Raw genomic sequence first — 21,599 nt, 5'->3', positions numbered from 1 at the left:
AGAAGCATCAGTGATGAGAGAGAATCATTGACTGGTTGCCTCCTTCACACACCCCACCAGGGATTGAACCTGCAACCTGGGCATGCGTCCTGACCAGGAATCGAACCTCCTGGTTCATAGGTCGACGCTCAACCCCTGAACCATGGAGGTCTGGCTACAGGTCCACTTTTAAAGGCAGAGGGAGGGGCCTGCTTGCTGGCTGTGCAGCTGTCAGGGTTGCTCTGCCTGTACCTCAGTGTCTTATCCCAAGAAGCACCATCTGCTCAGGCGCTAAAGCGATCGAATGAAAGAAGGGATTTGCCACATAGGATAAGCAAAGTGAGTAGAGGGAGGAAACAGCTCAGGCCCAGGCTATCTTCATTTTCAGAAGACGCGGGGGGCGGGGGGGAGGGGGAGCGGGGCGGGGGAATTCCCTGTTCACCAGGATCTATAGCCAACCTCTCATATTCATTCCTATTGCTTTGCACAGGGGTCTGAACAAAGCCATGGTAAAACAGGAACCCTGAAGTAAGTGCGCACAAATTCTGGGTCTCCCTCGTTCAGAGTCAGTTTGGCTTACCTTGTTTCCTTTTACAAGATGTGTTCAAATTACCTTTAGACCATCTCTCCCTCCCCCTCTCTTCCTTCTCCCCACTCCCCACTGGAGCCCCATGGCCAAGGGAGAAACAGGCCACCGGATTGTTCCTCTTCTAGTAATAACCACGTGTGGAATCATGAATCCTCTCTCACATCTTTCTTCACCTGGCCCCTCAGGTACTACAGCCCCCTCTCTCTTCCTCCCTCACTGCCTGTTCCTGCTCCGTCTCCTCTGCTGGTTCTTTCTTCCCTCCCTGACCTCTAACTCTGGGAGGAGGACACATTCTCTTCATCAACACTCCCTCCCTTCCTGCTCCCTCTGGACCCAAGACCTTAAATGCCACCTACGTGGCTGACACTCAATTTTACGTTTTCAGCCCCGGCCTGATCTGCCAAACTCCAGACACACAGCCCACCGTCTGCTCAACACCGACACTTGCTTGCCCAGCCCCTCAAACTCAGTGCGTCCAAAGTTAACCATAACCTGCCTCCCAGCCCCAAACTCAGCATCCCCCTTTCAGGCAGCAGAGCCCTCCCTCCCAGGACCCAAACCCTGGAGCCATCGCGGACTGTGCTTTGCCTTCCACCCCAGCTACAGCCAGTCAGTGAATGGGGTTGTATTTTCAATTAGATCTGGAATCAGACCATCTCACTCCTTGTGTGGTACAAGTCCTGTGTGGCTATTCATATTTAAGTTCAAGTTAATAATAATAATAATAATAATAATAATAATAATAATAATAAAGAGCAAAAAGGTGTGGCTCAAGAGATAACTCTTAGAAAAATTACAGCAAAAGTTACCTTTAAAAATTCAGTTCCTTACTCACACCAGCCACATTCAGGTGCTCATGGGCCCTGGCTGGTGGCTGGGCACTGCCATTGCCGAGGAGGGCTCTCTCAGCCAGGGCTGCCAGCCCCTCACTGTGACCACAGCCCAGCTGCAGACAGCTCTTGCCTGGATGATATAATAGCCTCTTAGTGGATCTTGCTTCTTCAGGTTTTACAACACGACAGCCAGAGTCATCCTTTTACAACATTGCTCTCAGAGTTGTCCAAAGGCCCCCACAGGTGTCTCTCAGAGAGGAAGCAAAGGCCTCGGGCTGGCGATCAAGGCCTTCCCCGCTCCAGCCCTTTTGCCTGTCTGACCTCTACCAGCCTTGCAGGTTGCTCCCACAGCTGCGCTGCTGCCTGCTGGTCCTTCTCAAGGCTTCTGCCCTGGCTGTGCCCTCTGTCCAGAATGCTCCTCCCCGAGATCCTCCTGGGTCCTCCCTCTCCCCCTTCACCTCTACAGGAACATCACCTCCTCAGTGAGGCTGTGGGACTGCTCCACTTTAACACTGCCCCTCCTGGCGCCCTCCCAGCGTCCTGCTCTCCCATACCACCTTGCTTTCCTATTTTTTTCCAAAGCTTTTATCTCCTCTCATCACACTGGAAGCATTTCCTAGTTTATTACATGTATGTTTTAGTGTCTGACAGGAGTCTTTGTCCAGTTACTCATGCAGGAGCCCGGGCCTAACTGAGTGGTGTTTTAGAGCTGGAACAGGCCCTGGACAGCATTCTTGGATGGAGCAGTTGAGGGTCAGGGAGGGGGTGTTATTCACTGGACTCACGAGAGGTTCCAGGGAAGAGCTTGGACTAGGAGCTGGCCTGGCCTTAGGCGTCTTCACTGGGCAGACCTCACGACAATGAAAGCCCTTCCCTTTTATCTGTCACAACCAGAGAGACACTGACAAACCACAGAGACCTAATGGGGACAACAACCAAACTCTAATGCAGTGGTTCTCAACCTTCTGGCCCTTTAAATACAGTTCCTCATGTTGTGACCCAACCATAAAATTATTTTCGTTGCTACTTCATAACTGTAATGTTGCTACTGTTATGAATCGTAATGTAAATATCTGATATTCAGGATGGTCTTAGGCGATCCCTGTGAAAGGGTCGTTTGACTGCCAAAGGGGTCGCAACCCCCAGGTTGAGAACCACTGCTCTAATGCCAGTGGTGGTTGCCACTTTCTTCCTGGTGAGCCCTGGCAGGATGCAGCCTGGTTCTGCCCCTTGAGGGCTGGCAGGGAGCGAGGAGCAGAGTAGAGGCCCCAGGTAATGGCTATTCACATACGCCATTCCTACCCTGACACGTCACAAACACCAAGGCTCTTGGGAAACTGGAAACATGCATGGTTGCTAGATCACATTTCCCCCTAAAGTAACATCAGTCTTGTTTAAGAAAAAAGTCATGGTTTTATCATATTATTGCTAAATTAGTATTGGAGAAAAAAGTTGATTCATGCAGAAAGAATGCTGCTTTAGTGCATTATTAAAATACTAGAGGCCCTTTGCATGAAATTCTTGCACTCCAGGGGCTGGGTTAGGGAGTCCCTCAGCCCGGCCTGCACCCTCTTGTAGTCCGGAAGCCCTCGGGGGATGTCTGCCTGAGAGGTTAGGCCCAGGGAGCAGGCCTAAGCTGGCAGTCGGACATCCTTAGCACTGCTATGAAGGAGGGAGAGGTTCCTGCCACCACTGCTGCACTCGCCAACCATGAGCCCCATTCAGGGCTTCTGGCTGAGCAGCACTCTCCCTGTGGGAGTGCACTGACCAACAGGGACAGCTCCTGCATTGAGTGTCTGCCCCATGGTGATCAGTGCCCATCATAGCGACAGTTGCTTCTGCCGTTTGATCAATTTGCATATTAGCCTTTTATTGTATAGGATTCCTGACAATCCAGAATAGATTAGAAGAAAGGCAGAGCCCAGACCACATTTTGTGTTGGGGCGCATCTGTCCTTCTGTGTGTACGGAAATGCCATCTGAACACACATATTTTTAAGTGCCTCGGGATGATGACTTTTCTGCTGCCAATTCTGCTTCCAACAGGAATGGTGTGAGGGAATTTCACGCTCATAAACAGACCTGCTCACAATGGCATGGCTGCAGGTCCAGCCTGTGATTCTCTCCAGGCTCACTGGGCGATTGGACTGGCCAAAGTATGTGATTAAGAACAAACTTATCTTTACAGCCATCCCTGCATTACCGAGAGAACTCAACTGGAGACTTTTTGGGAGATGCCAGATTTGGAAATAAAATCCTTACTGCACTGCAATGTCATGAAGATTATACCAGAAAACAAATTGATGTTCACAGACACTCTTCTGTACGTGCCAGAAAATTAGATCTCAGGAGAGATGAGCTGAGAAGTGAAATCTCGGGGAGGGGAGGAGGCAGAGCACAGGGAAAGCACTTCGGTGGCTTCCCGGACAGAGGAGCCCCAGTGTCCCCGTGCTCGCCTGTGTTACCTGGGGTGGCACTCTGCACTGCTTTCACTAACTTGCCCCTTCCAGCTCCAAAACCATGATTCCCACAGCCCAGTCACTGTCACTATCCCTGCCACCGTTGGCAGAATACGAGCACTTTCTGGGTCCCTTGTCCTAAATGAGTAACGTGAGACTGTTCAGATGATTCACACAAATCCAGCGCTGACGGCTGGATTTCCTGTGAGGAAACCCTGTGAGGATGTGGAACAGTTCACACCTGGCTGTTGCTGGTGCACAGAATGCCCTTCCCAATGCCCCCGCCCCCAGGAGTGACTGGGCTTGCCAGTCTGTCAATCAGCAGAGCTGTAGTCAGGCCGGCGCTAAGCCTCAGACCACACAGCACTGTCCCAGGCGCTGCAAGTCCCCGCACCACTGCTCTGCGTTGGGTACACTTCTTTATGGGTCCTATTTTCTAAAGTGCCTGTTAGAGTCGCTGTTCCAAACCTAATGGCTTATTTATTTAACTGATCTCGTTACAGGCTTTCAAGTATCAGAGGGTATGAAAAGGATCAACCTTGGGAACAAAAGAATAAATGTTTGCACAATTTGGAATATTTCTCCCAGCCTCTGGAAGGACAGGAGCTTTTAGGAAAGTACGCAACTGGTGACCCTGTATAATCCTCAGAGGTACTGACAGAGGCCAGGCTTAGGGACTCAGTCTCCCCTTTGCACACACACACGCACACACACATACACACACACACACAGCCTGGCCCACCAGGTGTCACGGTGCTGTGATCAGCGCGTTCAGGAACTGTGGGGGTGGGTGGGTACTGTATGAACATTTCCCCTCTGTGCACACAAACAGAATACTGGGTCTAGGACTGCAGCTCCTGGGTGGGAGAGGGGGCGGCTCAGGGTGTTGGGTCTCTGCCCTGTCAGAGCCCATGATTCCCCATCTTCCAGGCACATGTATGCGACGGGTCTCCCAAGTCCATCTGGGAGTGTCACTTGTTTGGAAATTACAAAAACACATTTTAGGATGTGAGCTCTTTCAGCCATGGTTATAAATTCAAGCGCTTATTCCACCCTTTATTCTCTTAGTCATTTACTCATTCATCCACCCATGTAACAGGTGCTTATCGATAGCTACCCTGTGCCAAGCCGTGTGCTAGGTTCTGGGGGTACAGAGCTCAGTACAGAGATTTCAATAGCAAGGATGATGTCTATTAAGGATGACAAGTCTACAGATAGTGGTTCCAGGGGAGCCTCATGGCTAGCGTTCCTGAAGGACCCCAGGAACACTTTCTGGGTATGGAGAGATGCATGTTTTCATCCCTCCATTCAATAAGCACTAATGGAACCAGGTGCTGTACCGGGAGCTGGAAATCCAAAGCTAACTCTTGCTTCAAACTTTCCTTCCCTGGCAGTCAATGAACTGGAGTTCTGAGTTCCACGTCGTGGTGGTGACTCTTACAAGACAGGCAGGATTTCCAATGGGCAGAGCCAGCGGGAGATGAGAGGGAAGGGGACCCCTGAGAGGTATGTGTTTGGGGGATAGGAATGTTGGGTGAGGAGTTCCTGCCAGCACATGTAGGGGAGGGCAGCACTAAACAATTCTCTCTTTCTTGGAATTGCCCGAACTGCTTTGCCACTATTACCACCTGTTGTTGCTAATCTACTTCCCCATCCAACTCTGGGTCTCTTTTAGGGTTTTAATGCGGGACTTGGAGAGCCAAAGGCAACAGAGCAGGAAGGTCCCGGAAGGGCCAGGAGGTCTGGTAGTTGGTCCTTATGTCCTTCCTCCCACCCTTCACTGCTGGGTGCCACCAAAGACCCTGAAGCGGGCCAGGCCCAGGGCAAGCTGAGAAATAGTGGGCAGGTTGGATGTGGTCTAAGCAATTAGCCAGAACTGGTAAATGGGAGGGACTATAGACGGGGATACCAAGTACCCAGAGGGAGGCTTGGGGAATCCCTGAGCCATGAGCCCCTCCCTAGGCCTCTGTGTGCCATCTCAGGGTGATGAAGAGCCCACAGCACAAATGATAGAGATTAAAGAAACGCAGGTCTCACTGTCCCTGGCAAGTCTTTCAACCATGACCACTCCCAGGCCTCAGATTATTCATCCCTAAAAGGAGTCTAATCAAACCTGCTTTACCTGTCTCATAGGGACAAGGTAAAGGGTGGAGGAGCTGAGGAAACAATGGGAAAATATCATCCAATCATTCTAAATGGTGCTCCTAAGCCTGGGAGAGCAATGCCTGCTGCGACACGTCTGGTCGGGGCAGAGCCCCCATCCCTCAAGCATCTGAGTACAGATGGGTGAAAGCACTTTGGATCCAGCCCGAGAGTCCGTGGCATTACTTAATTCAGGAGGGAAAGGGAGCCTTGGCCTACGTTTTTACTCACTGAACCAACAACAAATCTGACTTAAAATTAACTCTTCACCAAAGTGTTTCAGGAGTTCACTCTTCACAATCAGGACCAACGGGTGGAGGCTGCCCGCCTGTTGGCCTCCCTCACCTGGGTGTCCGCAGGGGGGTCTTCACCCCTCCAGTCTGGAAGCAGCTCCCTGGCCAGTGTGTTCTCAGCACATACTGACGAGCAGGTCTGAGGCCGTGGCTCGGCGTCATTCTGCTTTTGGGAATGGATTTTTCCTAAATGAGGAAATGTATATGAAACTACAGTCAGCTTCCTTCAACTCTATGGAAATGTAGGAAGGGGGTGGGGGAGATATTCAGAAATAATAAGAAAGGTCCCAATGTGGTGAAAGCTGCACTTTCCAGCATTCTGCCCCCTGCAAGTCCGTCCTAACAGACACGTCTGCATAGTTCTGCACGTCCAAAGAGAATGTCCACCTTGGAGACCAAGGGCAAGCTGTCCTGGGACCACTTTGCCATGAAATGCTGATAAGCTCTGCATATTAAGAAAGGGTTCAGGGGGAAAACTGGGGAACACTGGTTATTTATCAAATAGTGTTTTTCATCAAATGTCTAACAGGTTCCCTTCTTGGAGCGCTTCTCAGAGCCTTCATTGTACTAATGGGGACAGTCATAACTTCCCAAGGGAGATTTAAATAAACAGCCTTTCGCAAACATATGTGAGCAGGGAACCCTGATTTTCCTAGAATACCTGTGAAGGTCATTTTAAAAGATGTGGTTTGGGCAACCTCGCTCAGAGGCCCTTAAAAATCCTGCAGGGCCGGACTCCTCAGGCTTTGATTTGCTTTGTGCATCCACTGAGCTCTTATTAATTAAACTACAGATTGTGATTCAGTAGGTTTGGGGCGGGGCCTGAGATTCTGCATCTCTGACAAGTTCCCGGATGCTGCTGCTGATGCTGGCCATGGACCCCATTTTGAGGATCGAGGATGTACTTAGCAGAGATGGAAGAAAGGAAGGCCTCTATTTCCCATCAGAGTAGATCGACCTGCAGAGTGTATTCCTTCTCATGCCAGGACGGGGAGGCTGCAGTGATCCTCCGGCCTCAGTGGTTATCAATGGGACAGGCTGGGCTAGCCTCTCAACAGCGTTTTGCTTGTGAGCAGAAGCAAAGTAATTGTATTTCCATCAGCACTGTGAGATTTGTACAGTTACTTCCATTTTTGACATGGAGATAAGAGAAAAACCAATTCAAATGCATGCATTAAGGAAGGAGTGATTGCCCTAAACCACTTGCCTTTCATTGCAGCTGGTTCTTCATTCCTTAATTTTTAAAATGAGTAACCAATGGCCACAGACAAAAGAGAGCCCTTGGAAAACTGGCCTAAGAACCACGCTGACAATATCAATTGGCAGACAGGAAGCTCCAGGGTGCGCAACACCAAAGTCTCCCTCCCCATGTCGACCTCGCTCTTGACCATATACTACTTTTTTACAACTCTTCATGACAATTTAATTAAGACACAAACCTTAGGAAACTGGTGCAGTGAATACCTGCAGAAAGATCAGAACAATCTCTTTCCTATCCCCTTCTTATGAAGCAATTCAAGGCTTGCAGTTTCTATTCAATTTGTTATAATGACAGTGTTTAATCATGGCGTCTACTCGGCAGCCGGCTGCTGAATTGAGGTCACACATGTGACTATTCAGGCATGGAGCACAATCTATAACTAAGATTTCGCCCCTGAGTCTCTGGAGGCGGTGTCATTAATTAACAATGCATGTATTTCAAAAATAATATGCATTCCGGCTTTTTAAAATGTAGCCTTGGCTTGAAAGAAGCAGAAGTTTGCAATGAAACATTCATGGCAGTTAGTATTACAATGAGAAGGAAGGACTCAGCCATGGGAATAGCTCAATCACATTGATTCAAAGATGTTTAATTAAAAGTCTTCTTTTCTAATTTTTCAGGAGCCTCTAATATAATCTCTACTTGTGGTTCCTTTCTCAGCATCAAATAATAAAGGCAAGTCTTCAGAGTTCTATTTCATATGCTTACGCATGTCACAAGTGCAACATGATCCATACAAGTTAAAAATTGTGCGGTGTCACCTTGAGCTGCAATAAATATTTTTAATCTTGAGGGGCCAATAAAAAAACTTTGACCTTTAGCCTGGCCCTATCTTTAATCATGAAAGACTGTTTCAAATGACAGCAGCCAAAGATGGTACTTCTTCATGGGAAGGCTCACACCGCTCTACTGCAGTGAATCTACTGCTGATGCATCCAACTAAGATTTTATAGTTCAGCATATACACATATTTGAACAGGATAGGATTATATCAGAAGACAGTTTCTGGTTAGAGGGCAAGCAGCATTTCAGTTAAATTTATGTCGAGTTTAAATTATCTATAATCAGAGTTAAGTTTTAAAAGATAAAAGCCCATGCACATGGTGTGGTTTTTTTTTCTTAATCAATTTACATATCCATATCCCTGTGCTTACATGCTCGCCTCCTTTATATGTATGTACAACTCCTTCACATAATGCTAAGAGCAGGTAATGTTTAATGCTTGTCTTACTTTTTGGTGGAGGGCATGCAGGGCTTTCCATGGGACCACATGTCCACCGGGCAGAGGTCACTCACTGACTTCCCGGCGGAAACTTTTTCTGCGGCATGTTTTCCATTTTGTCAGCAAGTGCATGATTTGGGTAGGAAAACAATCTAATTTGGAAGGTAACAGGCACTTTACCTGAGGCGGCTGGTTTGGGGAGGCGACTCTGCAGAGGCCGCGTCCCCCTGGCAGTCATGGTGGGGTCGGACGTGGAGTGAACGATGGCGTTGTCTGCCAAGTCCTGGCTGTCGGCGGAAGAAGGCACTTCTCGTTCAAGGGTCTGGGCTCGGATGGAAGGGGCTGCACAAAGGACTGGCTGGAGGCACAGGTCAGGCTCGGTGTCCCCTGAGGGGTCTGCCTGGCATATGTACCGTCCGGCTGAGCGAGTCCCCGAGTCTGGGAGTGGGAAGGTTCCGATCCCACTGTCAAGGGTCCTCATCTGGCAGTTGGATTCTGGACAGAGTAAGAGTGAGGGTTAGAGGTGGCTCCCATAAAGGAGAAAGAGTCCTGGCATTGGGTGTGGTCTAGAGGAAAGGGGACCCCTAGAAGGAGGAAGCACTATTCCTGCTGAAGTAAATTTTCAGGGAGTGGAATGAAACAGACATTTAATTGAACATGAACATATTCCCTTCACATAACACGAGGTAAGAAGGCCGCCTTTACTGGCAGCAAGAGTCACATGTGCATATAACCTGATGGTTCTCTAGATTATAATAGGAAAAGAACAGTTGTTAGAGACATAAAAATTATTTTTGATCACCCTTCTTTCATTTGGGGATCCTATGACTTCAACCAACCAACCAAGTGGAATGTATTAACTGAAATAAGAGTAATGAGCATACATAACAAACTGATGTCCCAACAAAGGCCACTGTGCAGCCCCCTTGCATGGTTCATCATCCATTCGGCTGTTAACTGAGTCTGTGGCCTCTCAATCTGATTGTGAGGATGAGTGATTCACAGGTTATAAGATCATCCTGGAGTTACAGTGGTAACATCACTTACCATGTGGACTTCACTGGACCCAATGCCATTTGTAGTTGGACTGAGAAGACCACAGAACCGCTTTCTGTCTTTCACTCACACTGTATGCCCTGACAAACTCACCAGTACCTTCTGTGATGTCTTGTCATTCCCAGGGACCCCACTCTTCCCTAAACCAAATTAAGTTGATTTCATCATAGGTGGGTGACATATTCCGCTAATTATAGCTCATCTTCACAAATACATTATCTGAAAAAATTATTACATATTTAATTTCTAAAATGGTGGTGTGGATTATCCAACCTAATGAGACAGCTTCCAAGATCTGGTTGTCACCCCACAGGCTTCCCGTTTATAGGATAAGCTTAGAATGAAACATCCTTAGTAAAGTTTATGTCAGCATCTTACACATTTAGGACTGGGAAGAGGCACAACGCAGCGTTGTGTTCAGCACGGTAGGGAATATCACAAAATACAATGTAATCTTCGCGACAAGAGGCTCAACAGCTAGCATTTCTGTGGTGCTTTGTGGACCACAGTGGCTTGGGGTGTGGTCTCTGCCTATAACTGTGTGAACCCCTACAGGAGATCCGGAACCTCTCAGGTGTCAGGTTCCTTATCGGGCTGCCATGAAAACAAAAATGTGTTCACCATCGAATTTCTTGAACTCAAAATGCTATCTAGCAGAGCTGAAAGAATGAAAAAATGAATGTTATATACAAAATGCTTAGTATATTTATTAGCATATATCTTATAGGTCTATAGTTTATCTTTCACTACCTTTCTCATACAATCTCATTTGATGCTCAACAATTAGTATCTGAACTCCAGAATCTGCCCATTCCCCACCAGAAACCTCTTTGCTCTGAGTAGAATTCTGCCAGTGTCCTAACACTAAGGCAAAAGTAAAGAGTTGGCATTTATAGATTCTAGTAGGTTCGGTGCTTGATTTTGGAAGCCCTAGGATGATGAGGTCCATGTCAGAAGAGAGCCTAGTCTCCATAGGGATATTTGTAGGAAGATGCAGCTAGCCTTTCTCCAGTGTGGTGCCATTTGGCTATCTCATACACTGTCACACCTGAGGCTGGCCATGGACTGCAGAGCCCTGAATCACAGGGCCATCGTCTGAGACTCCCCCAGGATCACAAGGGCCAAGTTTGAGACGCCCTCATTTCAGGGCCTCCAACTGGTCAGCTTTACTCTCAACCAGCTTTACAGATGATTCATTATCTCTCCATTCATTTTCTCCTCCCTCCGTTAAGGAGACTTCACTGTCACAGAATGGCCTTTTGGAAAAAGGATCGGCTGTTTGCATGGGGAAGTGTTGCCAGAGGAGTTCAAAAAGAAAGACACTGCTATTCAGATTCAGTGTCCTTTATGTTAGCCTAGATCGGTGGTCGGCAAACTGTGGCTCGCGAGCCACATGTGGCTCTTTGGCCCCTTGAGTGTGGCTCTTCCTAAGCCTTAGGAGTACCCTAATTAAGTTAATAACAATGTACCTATCTATATAGTTTAAGTTTAAAAAATTTGGCTCGCAAAACAAATTTCAATCGTTGTACTGTTGATATTTGGCTCTGTTGACTAATGAGTTTGCCAACCACTGGCCTAGATATACAACGCTCAGATTTAGTACATCACATGTTGTACTCGGGCAATTCTAAATGTCTGGGCTATTCTAGTTTCACATAGAAATGGATCTTCCGATAAGGCGGAAAATGGCGACCAGCAGGAAGATAGGGAGGGAGAGAGTGTGAGAGCGCAAGGAAGTGATAGAGGAGTGTGTGGACGTGTGTGGTGTGTGTGTATGAGCTAGGGACAGTTAGATTCTGCAGGTCTTCTAAGGGGCTGCTAAACCGGGCAGTCTTAGGCAGCGGAGTCCCGCTCTCTGCATGGACACTCCTGGGCGCCCAGCACAGGCATAGCGACCACACCATCTTGGGAAACAGAGCTGCTTGAAACTAGGATCCTGGCCTCAGCACCACCCAGTCTGATCTCAGACGCAAACCAGGACCCTGCAGCCACTGGGGACAGAGACCTGTGACCATAGCTATAGACCTGCGGACACCAAAAGTTCAGAAATCCCCGCGGCAGATCCGTGAGTAACAGCGCCCTTCCCCCCTTCCCGCAGGCTCTCTGGCAGCACCAGAGTAACTAACTGATAGACCCACCCCTTGCTGGGGCCTCAGCGCTGCAGGAACTTTGGCCTGGAAGTGCTAGAACACCTTGGAACTGATCCCGCATAGGGCCGGGTTCAGGAGTCCGGGGCTGGGAGCAATCACGGGAACACAGGGAACTGGTCCTGCTTGCACTGCCTGCTCCAGGAGCCCTGGGCTGGGAGCAATCGTGCGAACACTGGGAATTTGTCCTGCGTAGCACAGGCCCAGGGACCCCCGATTCTCTGGGAAGGAGGCAGCACCAAGCACCAGTGACTTGACTGTGTTTCTTATCACCTGCGCCTGAGATCCTGATTCCCTGTGCATTCATACTAAGAGCCAGTGACTCCAATTCCTGGTGCAAGGGTACACAGGGACCGATTCTCAAGGCAAGGTCCTGCGAAGCAACAGAGACTCTGATACTGGATTCTTGGGGAACTCTGACTTCTGGCGCACGCTAGGGGGCTCTGATTTTCAACATGCTCCAGGGGGGTCTCTGCTTCAGCACGGTGCAGTCAGGGTCCCTGATTCTAAGGACGCATACGAGGCCACATTGAACGCTGACAACACTGACCCTGAGCGAGCCTGGTTCCCACCAACCCACAACAACCAAACATCTTAGTGTCAGAGCTCTTCAGTGACAGTAGGGTGGTGGGAGGCTCCCACTGCACACGGCCCAGGCCCACGCAACTCGACGTTTGAACCATCGGGAGAGAATCAGAATGAAGAGATGACACAACACCCAGAGGAGAGACAATGAGGAGTTGCCAAGAAAGGAAATTAATGAAGTTGAAGCATGCAACATGACAGAAAAAGAATTCAGAATAATGGTTGTACAATTCATTCATTGGATGGATGAGAAAATCAACAACCTATGCAAGAATCAGGAAGAAATGAAAAGTGATATAGCTACAATCAAAAACACCATGGAAAGTTTCAACAGCAGACTAGAAGAAGCAGAGGACTGAATTAGTGAGTTAGAAGATAAGGCAGAGAAACAAGCTCAATCTGAACAGCAACTGGAGAAAAAAATTAAAAAGCAGGAGGAGAGCCTAAGGGAGCTTCGGGACAACATGAAACGAAGTAACATACGCATAATAGGGCTGCAAGAAGGACCAGAAGAGCAGCAAGGATTAGAAAATCTATTTGAAGAAATAATGTCAGAAAACTTCCCAGATATGGGGAAGAAAAAAGTTACACAAGTACAGAGAGTCCCAGGCAAGATGAACCCCAAAAGGCCCACACCAAGACATGTCATAATAATGATGGCAAATGTACAAGACAAAGAGAGAATCTTAAAGGCTGCAAGAGAGAAACAGAGAGTTACCTACAAAGGATCCCCCATCAGATTATCAAATGATTTCTCAACAGAAACACATCAGGCCAGAAAAGAATGGACAGAAATTTACAAAGTGATGCAAAGCAAAGGACTGAATCCAAGAATACTCTATCCAGCAAGGCTATCATTCAAAATTGAAGGGGAAATAAGAAGCTTCACAGACAAAAAAAGGCTAAGGGAGTTTACCACCACCAAGCAAGCAATGCAAGAATTGCTAAAGGGACTGGTGTAAAAAGAAGAAATAAAAAGCCCAGAAAGAAAACAGCCACAAAAAAATAGAAATGGCTACAAAAAAGTACCTTTCAATAATAACTTTAAACGTAAATGGACTAAATGCTCCAATCAAAAGACATCGAGTGGCTGAATGGATAAAAAAACATGACCCATATATTTGCTGTCTACAAGAGACCCACCTCATTAGAAGGCACTCACACAGACTGAAAGTGAAGGGATGGAAAAATATCTTTCAGGCAAATGGAAATGAAAAAAAAGCTGGGGTAGCAATACTTACATTGGACAAAATAGACCTCAAAGTGAAAGCCATAACAAGAGATAAGGAAGGCCACTTCATAATACTAAAGGGATCAATACAACAAGAGGATATAACCCTGATAAATATATATGCACCCAATGCAGGAGCACCCACATACATAAGAAAACTCCTGGAAGATATCAGGGGAGAGATCAACAACAATACAATCATAGTAGGGGACTTTAATACACCACTGACATCACTGGATAAATCAGCTAAACAAAAAATCAGCAAAGAAACAGCAATCCTAAATGACTCACTGGATCAGATGGACTTAATCGACATCTTCAGAACACTTCACCCCAAAGCCACAAAATATACATTCTTCTCCAGTGCTCATGGGACATCATCAAAAATAGACCACATATTGGGTCACAAACAAAGTCTCCCCAAATTTCAGAAGACTGAAATCATACCAAGCATCTTCTCAGACCACAAGGGCATAATATTAGAAATAAACTACAATAAAAACAACTCAAAATACTCAAACACTTGGAAGCTGAATAGCATGTTATTAAATTATTAAATATTGATTGGGTTACCAATGAGATCAAAGAAGAAATTAAAAACATCCTGGAAACTAATGACAATGAAAACACAATAATCCAAAACCTTTGGGACACAATGAAAGCAGTCCTGAGAGGGAAGTTTATAGCTCTACAGGCCTATCTCAACAAACAAGAAAAAATGGTAGTAAATCATCTAAATCTACAGCTCAAAGAATTAGAAAGAGAGCAACAAGAAAAGCCTAGAGTGAGCAGAAGGAAGGAGATAATAAAGATTAGAGCAGAAATAAATGACATAGAGACCAAAAAAACAATACAGAAAATCAATGAAACCAAGAGCTGGTTCTTTGAAAGGATAAACAAAATTGACAAACCTCTAGCCAGGCTCACCAAGAAGCAAAGAGAGAAGACCCAAATAAACAAAATCAGAAATGATAGAGGCGAAATAACAACAGATCCCACAGAAATACAAATGGTTGTCAAAAAATACTATGGACAATCTACTCCAACAAACTAGACAACCTGGAGGAAATGGACATATTTGTAGAAAAATATAACATTCCAAAACTTGATCAGGAAGAATCTAAAAATATCAACAGGCCAATAACTATGGAAGAAATTGAAGCAGTCATCAAAAAGCTTCCAGCAAACAAAAGCCCAGGACCAGACGGCTTCACAGGGGAGTTTTACCAAACATTCAAGGAAGAACTAAAACCTATCCTCCTCAGACTACTACAAAATATCCAAGAGGAAGGAACACTTCCAAGCTCATTCTATGAAGCCAGCATCACCCTAATACCAAAACCAGGTAAAGACAACACAATGAAAGAGAATTACAGGCCAATATCCCTCATGAACATAGATGCCAAAATCCTCAACAAAATCTTAGCAAATCGGATCCAGCAGTACATCAGAAAGATCATACACCATGACCAAGTAGGATTTATCCCAGGGATGCAAGGATGGTACAATATCTGCAAATCAATAAACGTGATACATCACATAAACAAATTAAAAGAAAAAAACCACATAGTCATATCAATTGATGCAGAAAAAGCGTTTGACAAAATTCAACACCCATTTTTGATAAAAACTCTCAGCAAGGTGGGAATTGAAGGATCATACCTCAACATAATAAAAGCCATATGTGACAAACCCACAGCCAACATCATACTCAATGGACAAAAACTAACACCATTTCCCCTAAGAACAGGAAAAAGACAGGGATGCCCACTCTCACCACTCCTGTTTGACATAGTACTGGAAGTATTAGCCATTGCAATTAGACAAGAAGAAGAAATAAAAGGCATCCAAATTGGAAAAGAAGAAGTAAAATTGTCCTTATTTGCAGATGACATGATATTATACTTAAAAAACCCTAAAGACTCCATCAAAAAACTATTAGACTTACTAAAAGAATTCGGCAATGTAGCAGGATACAAAATTAACACCAAGAAATCTATGGCATTTCTATACACCAATAGTGAATTTGCAGAAGGAGAGACTAAAAAAGCAATCCCATTTACCATCGCACCAAAAAAATTAAGCTACCTAGGAATAAACTTAACTAAAGAGGTAAAAGACCTCTACTCAGAAAACTACAGGATGTTGAAAAAAGAGATAGAGGATGACATAAAGAGATGGAAGAACATACTGTGTTCTTGGATTGGTAGAATCAACATCATTAAAATGTCCATACTGCCCAAAGCAATCTATAAATTCAACGCACTTCCCATTAAAATACCAATGGCATATTTCACAGACCTAGAACGAACTCTCCAAAAATTCATCTGGAATAAAAAACGACCCCGAATAGCTGCAGTGATCCTGAGAAAGAACAAAGTAGGTGGGATCTCAATACCAGATATCAAGCTGTATTACAAAGCCACTGTTCTCAAAACTGCCTGGTATTGGCACAAGAACAGACATATAGATCAATGGAATAGAATAGAGAGCCCAGAAATCAGCCCCAACCAATACGTTCAATTAATATTTGACAAAGGAGGCAAGAACATACAATGGAGCCAAGATAGCCTCTTCAATAAATGGTGTTGGGAAAATTGGATAGATACATGCAAGAAAATGAAACTAGACCACCAACTTACACCATACACAAAAATAAACTCAAAATGGATAAAGGACTTAAATATATGATGGGAAACCATAAAAATACTAGAAGAATCCAAAGGCAACAAAATCTCAGACATATGCCGAAGCAATTTCTTCACCGATACAGATCCTAGGGCATTGGAAACTAAAGAGAAAATAAACAAATGGTACTACATCAAAATAAAAAGTTTCTGCACAACAAAAGAAACCATCAACAAAACAACAAGAAAGCCCACTATATGGGAGAACATATTTGCCAATGCTATCACTGATAAGGGTTTAACCTCCAACATTTATAGGGAACTCATACAACTCAACAAAAGGAAGATAAACAATCCAATCAAAAAATGGGCAAAGGACCTAAATAGACACCTTTTAAAAGAGGACATTCAGAAAGCCAAGAGACATATGAAAACATGCTCAAAGTCGCTCATCATCCGAGAGATGCAAATCAAAACAACAATGAGGTACCATCTCACACCTGTCAGAATGGCTATCATCAACAAATCAACAAACGACAAGTGCTGGAGAGGATGTGGAGAAAAAGGAACACTTGTGCACTGCTGGTGGGAATGCAGACTGGTGCAGCCACTATGGAAGACAGTATGGAGTTTCCTCAAAAAACTACAAATGGAACTCCCATTTGACCCTATGATCCCACTTCTAGGAATATATCCCAAGAAACCAGAAACACCAATCAGAAAGGATATATGCACCCCTATGTTCATAGCAGCACAATTCACCAAAGCTAAGACCTGGAAACAGCCTAAGTGCCCATCTGTAGATGAATGGATTAGAAAACCATGGTACATCTACACGATGGAATACTATGCTGCTGTAAAAAAGAAGGAACTCTTACCATTTGCAACAGCATGGATGGAACTGGAGAGCATTATGCTAAGTGAAATAAGCCAGTCAATGAAGGAAAAATACCACATGATCTCACTCATTTATGGATAATAAAGACCATTATAAACTTATGAACAAAAATAGATACAGAGGCAGAGCTGCCTCGAACAGACTGTCAAACTACAGCAGGAAGGTGGAGGGGGAGGGGGTGGCGGGGGGGGGGGCGGGAAGAGATCAACCGAAGGACTTTATGCAAGCATATAAGCATAACCAATGGACATAAGACACTGGGGGGTAGGGGAGGCCAGGGGATTGTCAAGGGCGGGGGAAAAAAAAGGAGACATACGTAATACTCTTTGTAATACTTTACGCAAAAAAAAGAAAAAGAAAAAGAAATGGATCTTCCTCAGAATGGACCCAGCCTCTGAGGATGGGAACCAAAGATTCATGGGCTATAACAGCTCAGGTCTTAGTCCCTGGATGCCCAGACTGCCTGCCAGAATAACTTACTCCCAGCATCTTTGGGATTGTCTACCCTCGAACCAAAGAGTGCTCAGCATGGAGGATGCCAGAGACTCTCTTTCTTTAGTGAAGACAGATCATCAAGTCTGGCTGCTTATTACAGTTCCCCGTTTTCTTCGGATCATCTCTTCATCTTCACAACCCTAAAGGTAAGAGCTATTACTGCCATTCACAAATGAGGAACCATGACTCAAAAGGTTAACTTGCCCAAGGCCATCTGCTATAAATAAAGCTCTTGGACTTGGCCATGTGCTTAACCATGAAGCTATACTGATTCCCCTCTCCCATCCCCCAAAGCACAGATAAATCCAGAAGTGGGTTCCACTGAATGAACAGCCACTGAGGCAGCCTTGTGAGAGGACGGCTCACAGAATGGCCCCGCTGCTGGGCAAGGTGCCCAGCTTCTCCTCTGAAACTGGGGCTGGCCCTGGATCCTCGCTGGCCCCGGGATCCATGCTCCCCATCCTGAGGCGGAAGTCCACTGTCCACATTCCCAGGATCTGGGTACGTGCTGCCAGGAGCAGGATACCTACACATCCTGACTGATCCGTCCCTGAGAACCACAGCTGCCCATTAAGTTTCCTCTGCAGAGTTCCGTGCTGGCTTTTCCTGGAATTCTTTCACCTCCAGGGGTAAGGCTTTTCTGGCTTTGTCTGAGAACTCTCTCCCCATCAGGCATTTTATGGCTGAGAGAGCATTTAATGCAGTCTCCTCAAACAGAGACACAAAAAGCAACATGAGATTCTTGGCAGCCTTTTCAGTGATTTTCTGACCAAAGCCCAGGGCCCGGCCTATGACACAAGCAGGAAATAGGGCAAGGAGGGCCTGGGGTAGGAGAAATGATGATGTCAGTCTTTTCTGGCATCTGTCCCTTTAAATTATTTTCCTTTCCCTTCATATTCTTGTCCTACCAGAATCTATAAACCAGGACTTTTGGTATTTCTGACGTCTCTGGTTCTCTGAGAATTGTGTGCACTGACATTAAATTCAGAAACCACCTACTAGTAAAGCCATTTCTATTTCTAAAATTTACAGATGCCAAATGTAGTGAATGTGAAGGACTCCTTCGTAAGTACCTATGCAATGAGGTGTGGCCAGTCAGGGACTCGGGCACTATATGCCAAGTCTCATCCTCAAGCGAGTTTCTCCAGAGCCCATAAACCCATGGAAACGGAGCTTATGTCGAAAATGCTGACGCCTTCTTTATGTAGTTTCTTTAAGGCACTGTAAGCTTCTCCCAGTTCATAAAAACATTGGAACCTGGAAAAGTATTAGGGATTGCACTCTGGACACCTGCTTTGCCCTCAGATTTATAAGAACTCACAAAATAATTAAATGGCTGTGATAGGAACAAAGTTCAAAGGGGCAAGCCAGCCTTGCATCCCGAATGAGTTGACTCAGTCTTGATCTTGACAAGTTTTGCACATTTGTGGCTGTGAGAAAACAGCTGCCAACAGGACTTTGCTAATAAGTTCAAGGGTCAGGCTGCTGGATGGACCAGCAGGTTTTATTCTTCCAAGGTCACCAATTATGTTTCAGACCCCAGTCTGCCCTCCCACCTTCTTCCCATTGTCCTATCTGCCTTCTTTCTATCACTCAAGGTAGGTTTTCTCCCTTAACGCCAACAAGCCCAGGCATGAGATGACTTACAGCAGAGCTTCCTAGTCCTGTAAAGTCAGAGCACATGCAGAAAATACGCGTCTCCCTGAGAAAACACCAGCTGCCCCAGGGGCACTGGTCCCTAAGCGCTGCAGCTCAGCATCTCAGCGCCCCTGGATCCATCAGGGCACTGGAGCAGCAGATGTTGGGGCTCTGATTTGCAGAGTGGACTCGGGGTCTTCTTTACTCACACGTGGATACAGTACCAAGGAGATGCATATGCTTTGGTCACCTAGCAGCTGGTATAGGAGTTTGCAGGCCCTCCTTTTTGGGGAAGACTGTTGAGAGTGCTTGGGTTAGGAATACCGTCTGGCAGCAGAACTCTGAGGGAAGTTATTGTGCCCTAGAGGGAAGTGTGCAGCTGGGGGGTGAGCAGCCGAGAAAGGTGAGAGTCTGCCTGGGTGGTGGCAGAGAAGAACTTTTGGAGAAATATTTCCACCAGGGATTTTTCAAGTGTGAACTTAGGTGCATAATACAAAATCCTCACTCGCTGGCCAGTGAGCCCCTTCTGCTTTGCACAGGTGCCTCAGCAGGTGGTTTAGTTTTCTCATCTGAAAATTAGGGGTGCTTTGAGAACTGAACATCATGCTATGTTTATTAAAATGTGTAATAACATAGCACAATGCATCCAGCATGTATGTACCTGTTATTTAGAAAATGCCACTAATTCTTAAAATCAGTGTTATTAGACTGTGAGATTCCTAGGTGCAGACTGAATTTTATTTATCTCCTCAATATTCCCATCAGCCCATTCCTCATTCTGTGTTTCCTTTACTCCACAGCAGGTAATTAATTATATGCTGACAGAGCTGATGATAATTGTAGGCTGACACGGTATCTGCTACCTTCACTATCACCAGTGCTCAGCACAGCACCTGACACATAGTCCGTGTTCACAGAATATAATGAAAGAATAGGTGGATAAAGAGCAGCTGTAATCTTTAGAAAGTTCTTCCTGAAATTAAATTGAATGTGAACCTTTCCTTTTAAAACCCCAATCTGCTGCTTTTTGTTCTGACTCCAGCAACCAGAGAAAACAGCTGACTTCCTCCTTCTGTGTAGCTCCTTCTCACATACAGCCAGACTTTATTAATTCAGATAGCCAGAGGGGTAAGATCATTCAGAATTACTGAATATTCTAAAGACCCATTTCTTAATACTTCTAAGCCCTCAGATCAAAGGTCAGTGACCGAGATGAGAGATAGCCCATGGAATGCTGCTTTAGCATCCTCCTCAATCCCGCCCCTGCCACAAAGCATCACTGGGTCAGAAGATTCCAGGTATAACAAAAGCCAGTGTGGAATCATTACCCTGGCCATTGTCCTCAGGGATTGTAGATGCCACGCTGAGTGCAGCATCCCTTGTAACATTAGCACCCATCCTATCTAATAATAGACAAAGATGGTAATTGACTGTACCTTCCCTACGCCTCCCATGGGCTAATCAGCGTGATATGCAAATTAACCACCAACAAAGATGGCAGCTAATTTGCATATACCGCTGCCAGGAGCAAAGACTGAAGACTCTGTAGAAGGAAGCCAAGCAATGGAGCTGAGGTAGTGGAGATGGGCGGGAGAGAAGCGGCAGTGAAGGGCAGGGTAGCAGCGCAGAGAAGGGCAGAGTAGGAGCGGCAGACGGGAGAGGAGCCCTATTCTTGCAGGAATCTTCCTGCAAACGGGCCTCTAGTCCTATATAATAAAAGGCTAATATGCAAATTGACCAAACAGCCAAACAGGTTGCTATGACATGCCCTGACCACCATGGGGCAAATGCTCAATGCAGTAGCTGCCCCCTGGTGGCCAGTGCGCTCCCACAGGGGGAGCGCTGCTCAGCCAGAAGCTGGGCTCACAGCTGGCTAGTGTAGTGGTGGCGGCGGGAGACTCTCCCATCTCTGCAGCAGCACTAAGGATGTCCCCCGAGGGCTCCCAGAATGCGAGAGGGCACTGGACAGGCTGAACTCCCCCACCTCCGAGTGCATGAATTCCGTGCACTGAGCCTCTAGTAGTAGTATAAGGACTTAGTTTTCACAGAATCAAGTTCCTGGGGACCATTTGTAGTGAGTAGCTGAGATTACTCACTCAGTAACTCCCTGGATTTATTTACATAAAACAGTGAGTTCCTTTCTTT

The 21,599-nt window shown here is 46.0% G+C and overlaps 1 protein-coding gene across 6 annotated transcripts in view; it reads right to left on the bottom strand.

Moving 5' to 3' along the window:
- The window catches only part of NCKAP5 (NCK associated protein 5), a 955,167-nt gene that overhangs the window by 55,168 nt on the left and 878,400 nt on the right, over positions 1–21,599 (bottom strand). For 5 of the 6 annotated variants that reach the window (XM_036319679.1, XM_036319677.1, XM_036319676.1 and 2 more), the window contains 2 exons: positions 8,958–9,272; positions 6,347–6,480 (listed from right to left, as the gene is read on the bottom strand). In XM_036319679.1, the coding sequence (XP_036175572.1) occupies positions 6,347–6,480; positions 8,958–9,272 (449 nt within the window). The remainder of the gene's footprint in view (positions 1–6,346; positions 6,481–8,957; positions 9,273–21,599) is intronic. The other variant, XM_036319681.1, reaches the window with a different exon arrangement.

Source organism: Myotis myotis, unplaced genomic scaffold (assembly GCF_014108235.1).
Source record: "Myotis myotis isolate mMyoMyo1 unplaced genomic scaffold, mMyoMyo1.p scaffold_m19_p_8, whole genome shotgun sequence".
Lineage (NCBI taxonomy): Eukaryota > Metazoa > Chordata > Mammalia > Chiroptera > Vespertilionidae > Myotis > Myotis myotis.
Note: the sequence above shows the minus strand (reverse complement) of the source record. Positions and strands in the feature narration are given on the sequence as shown.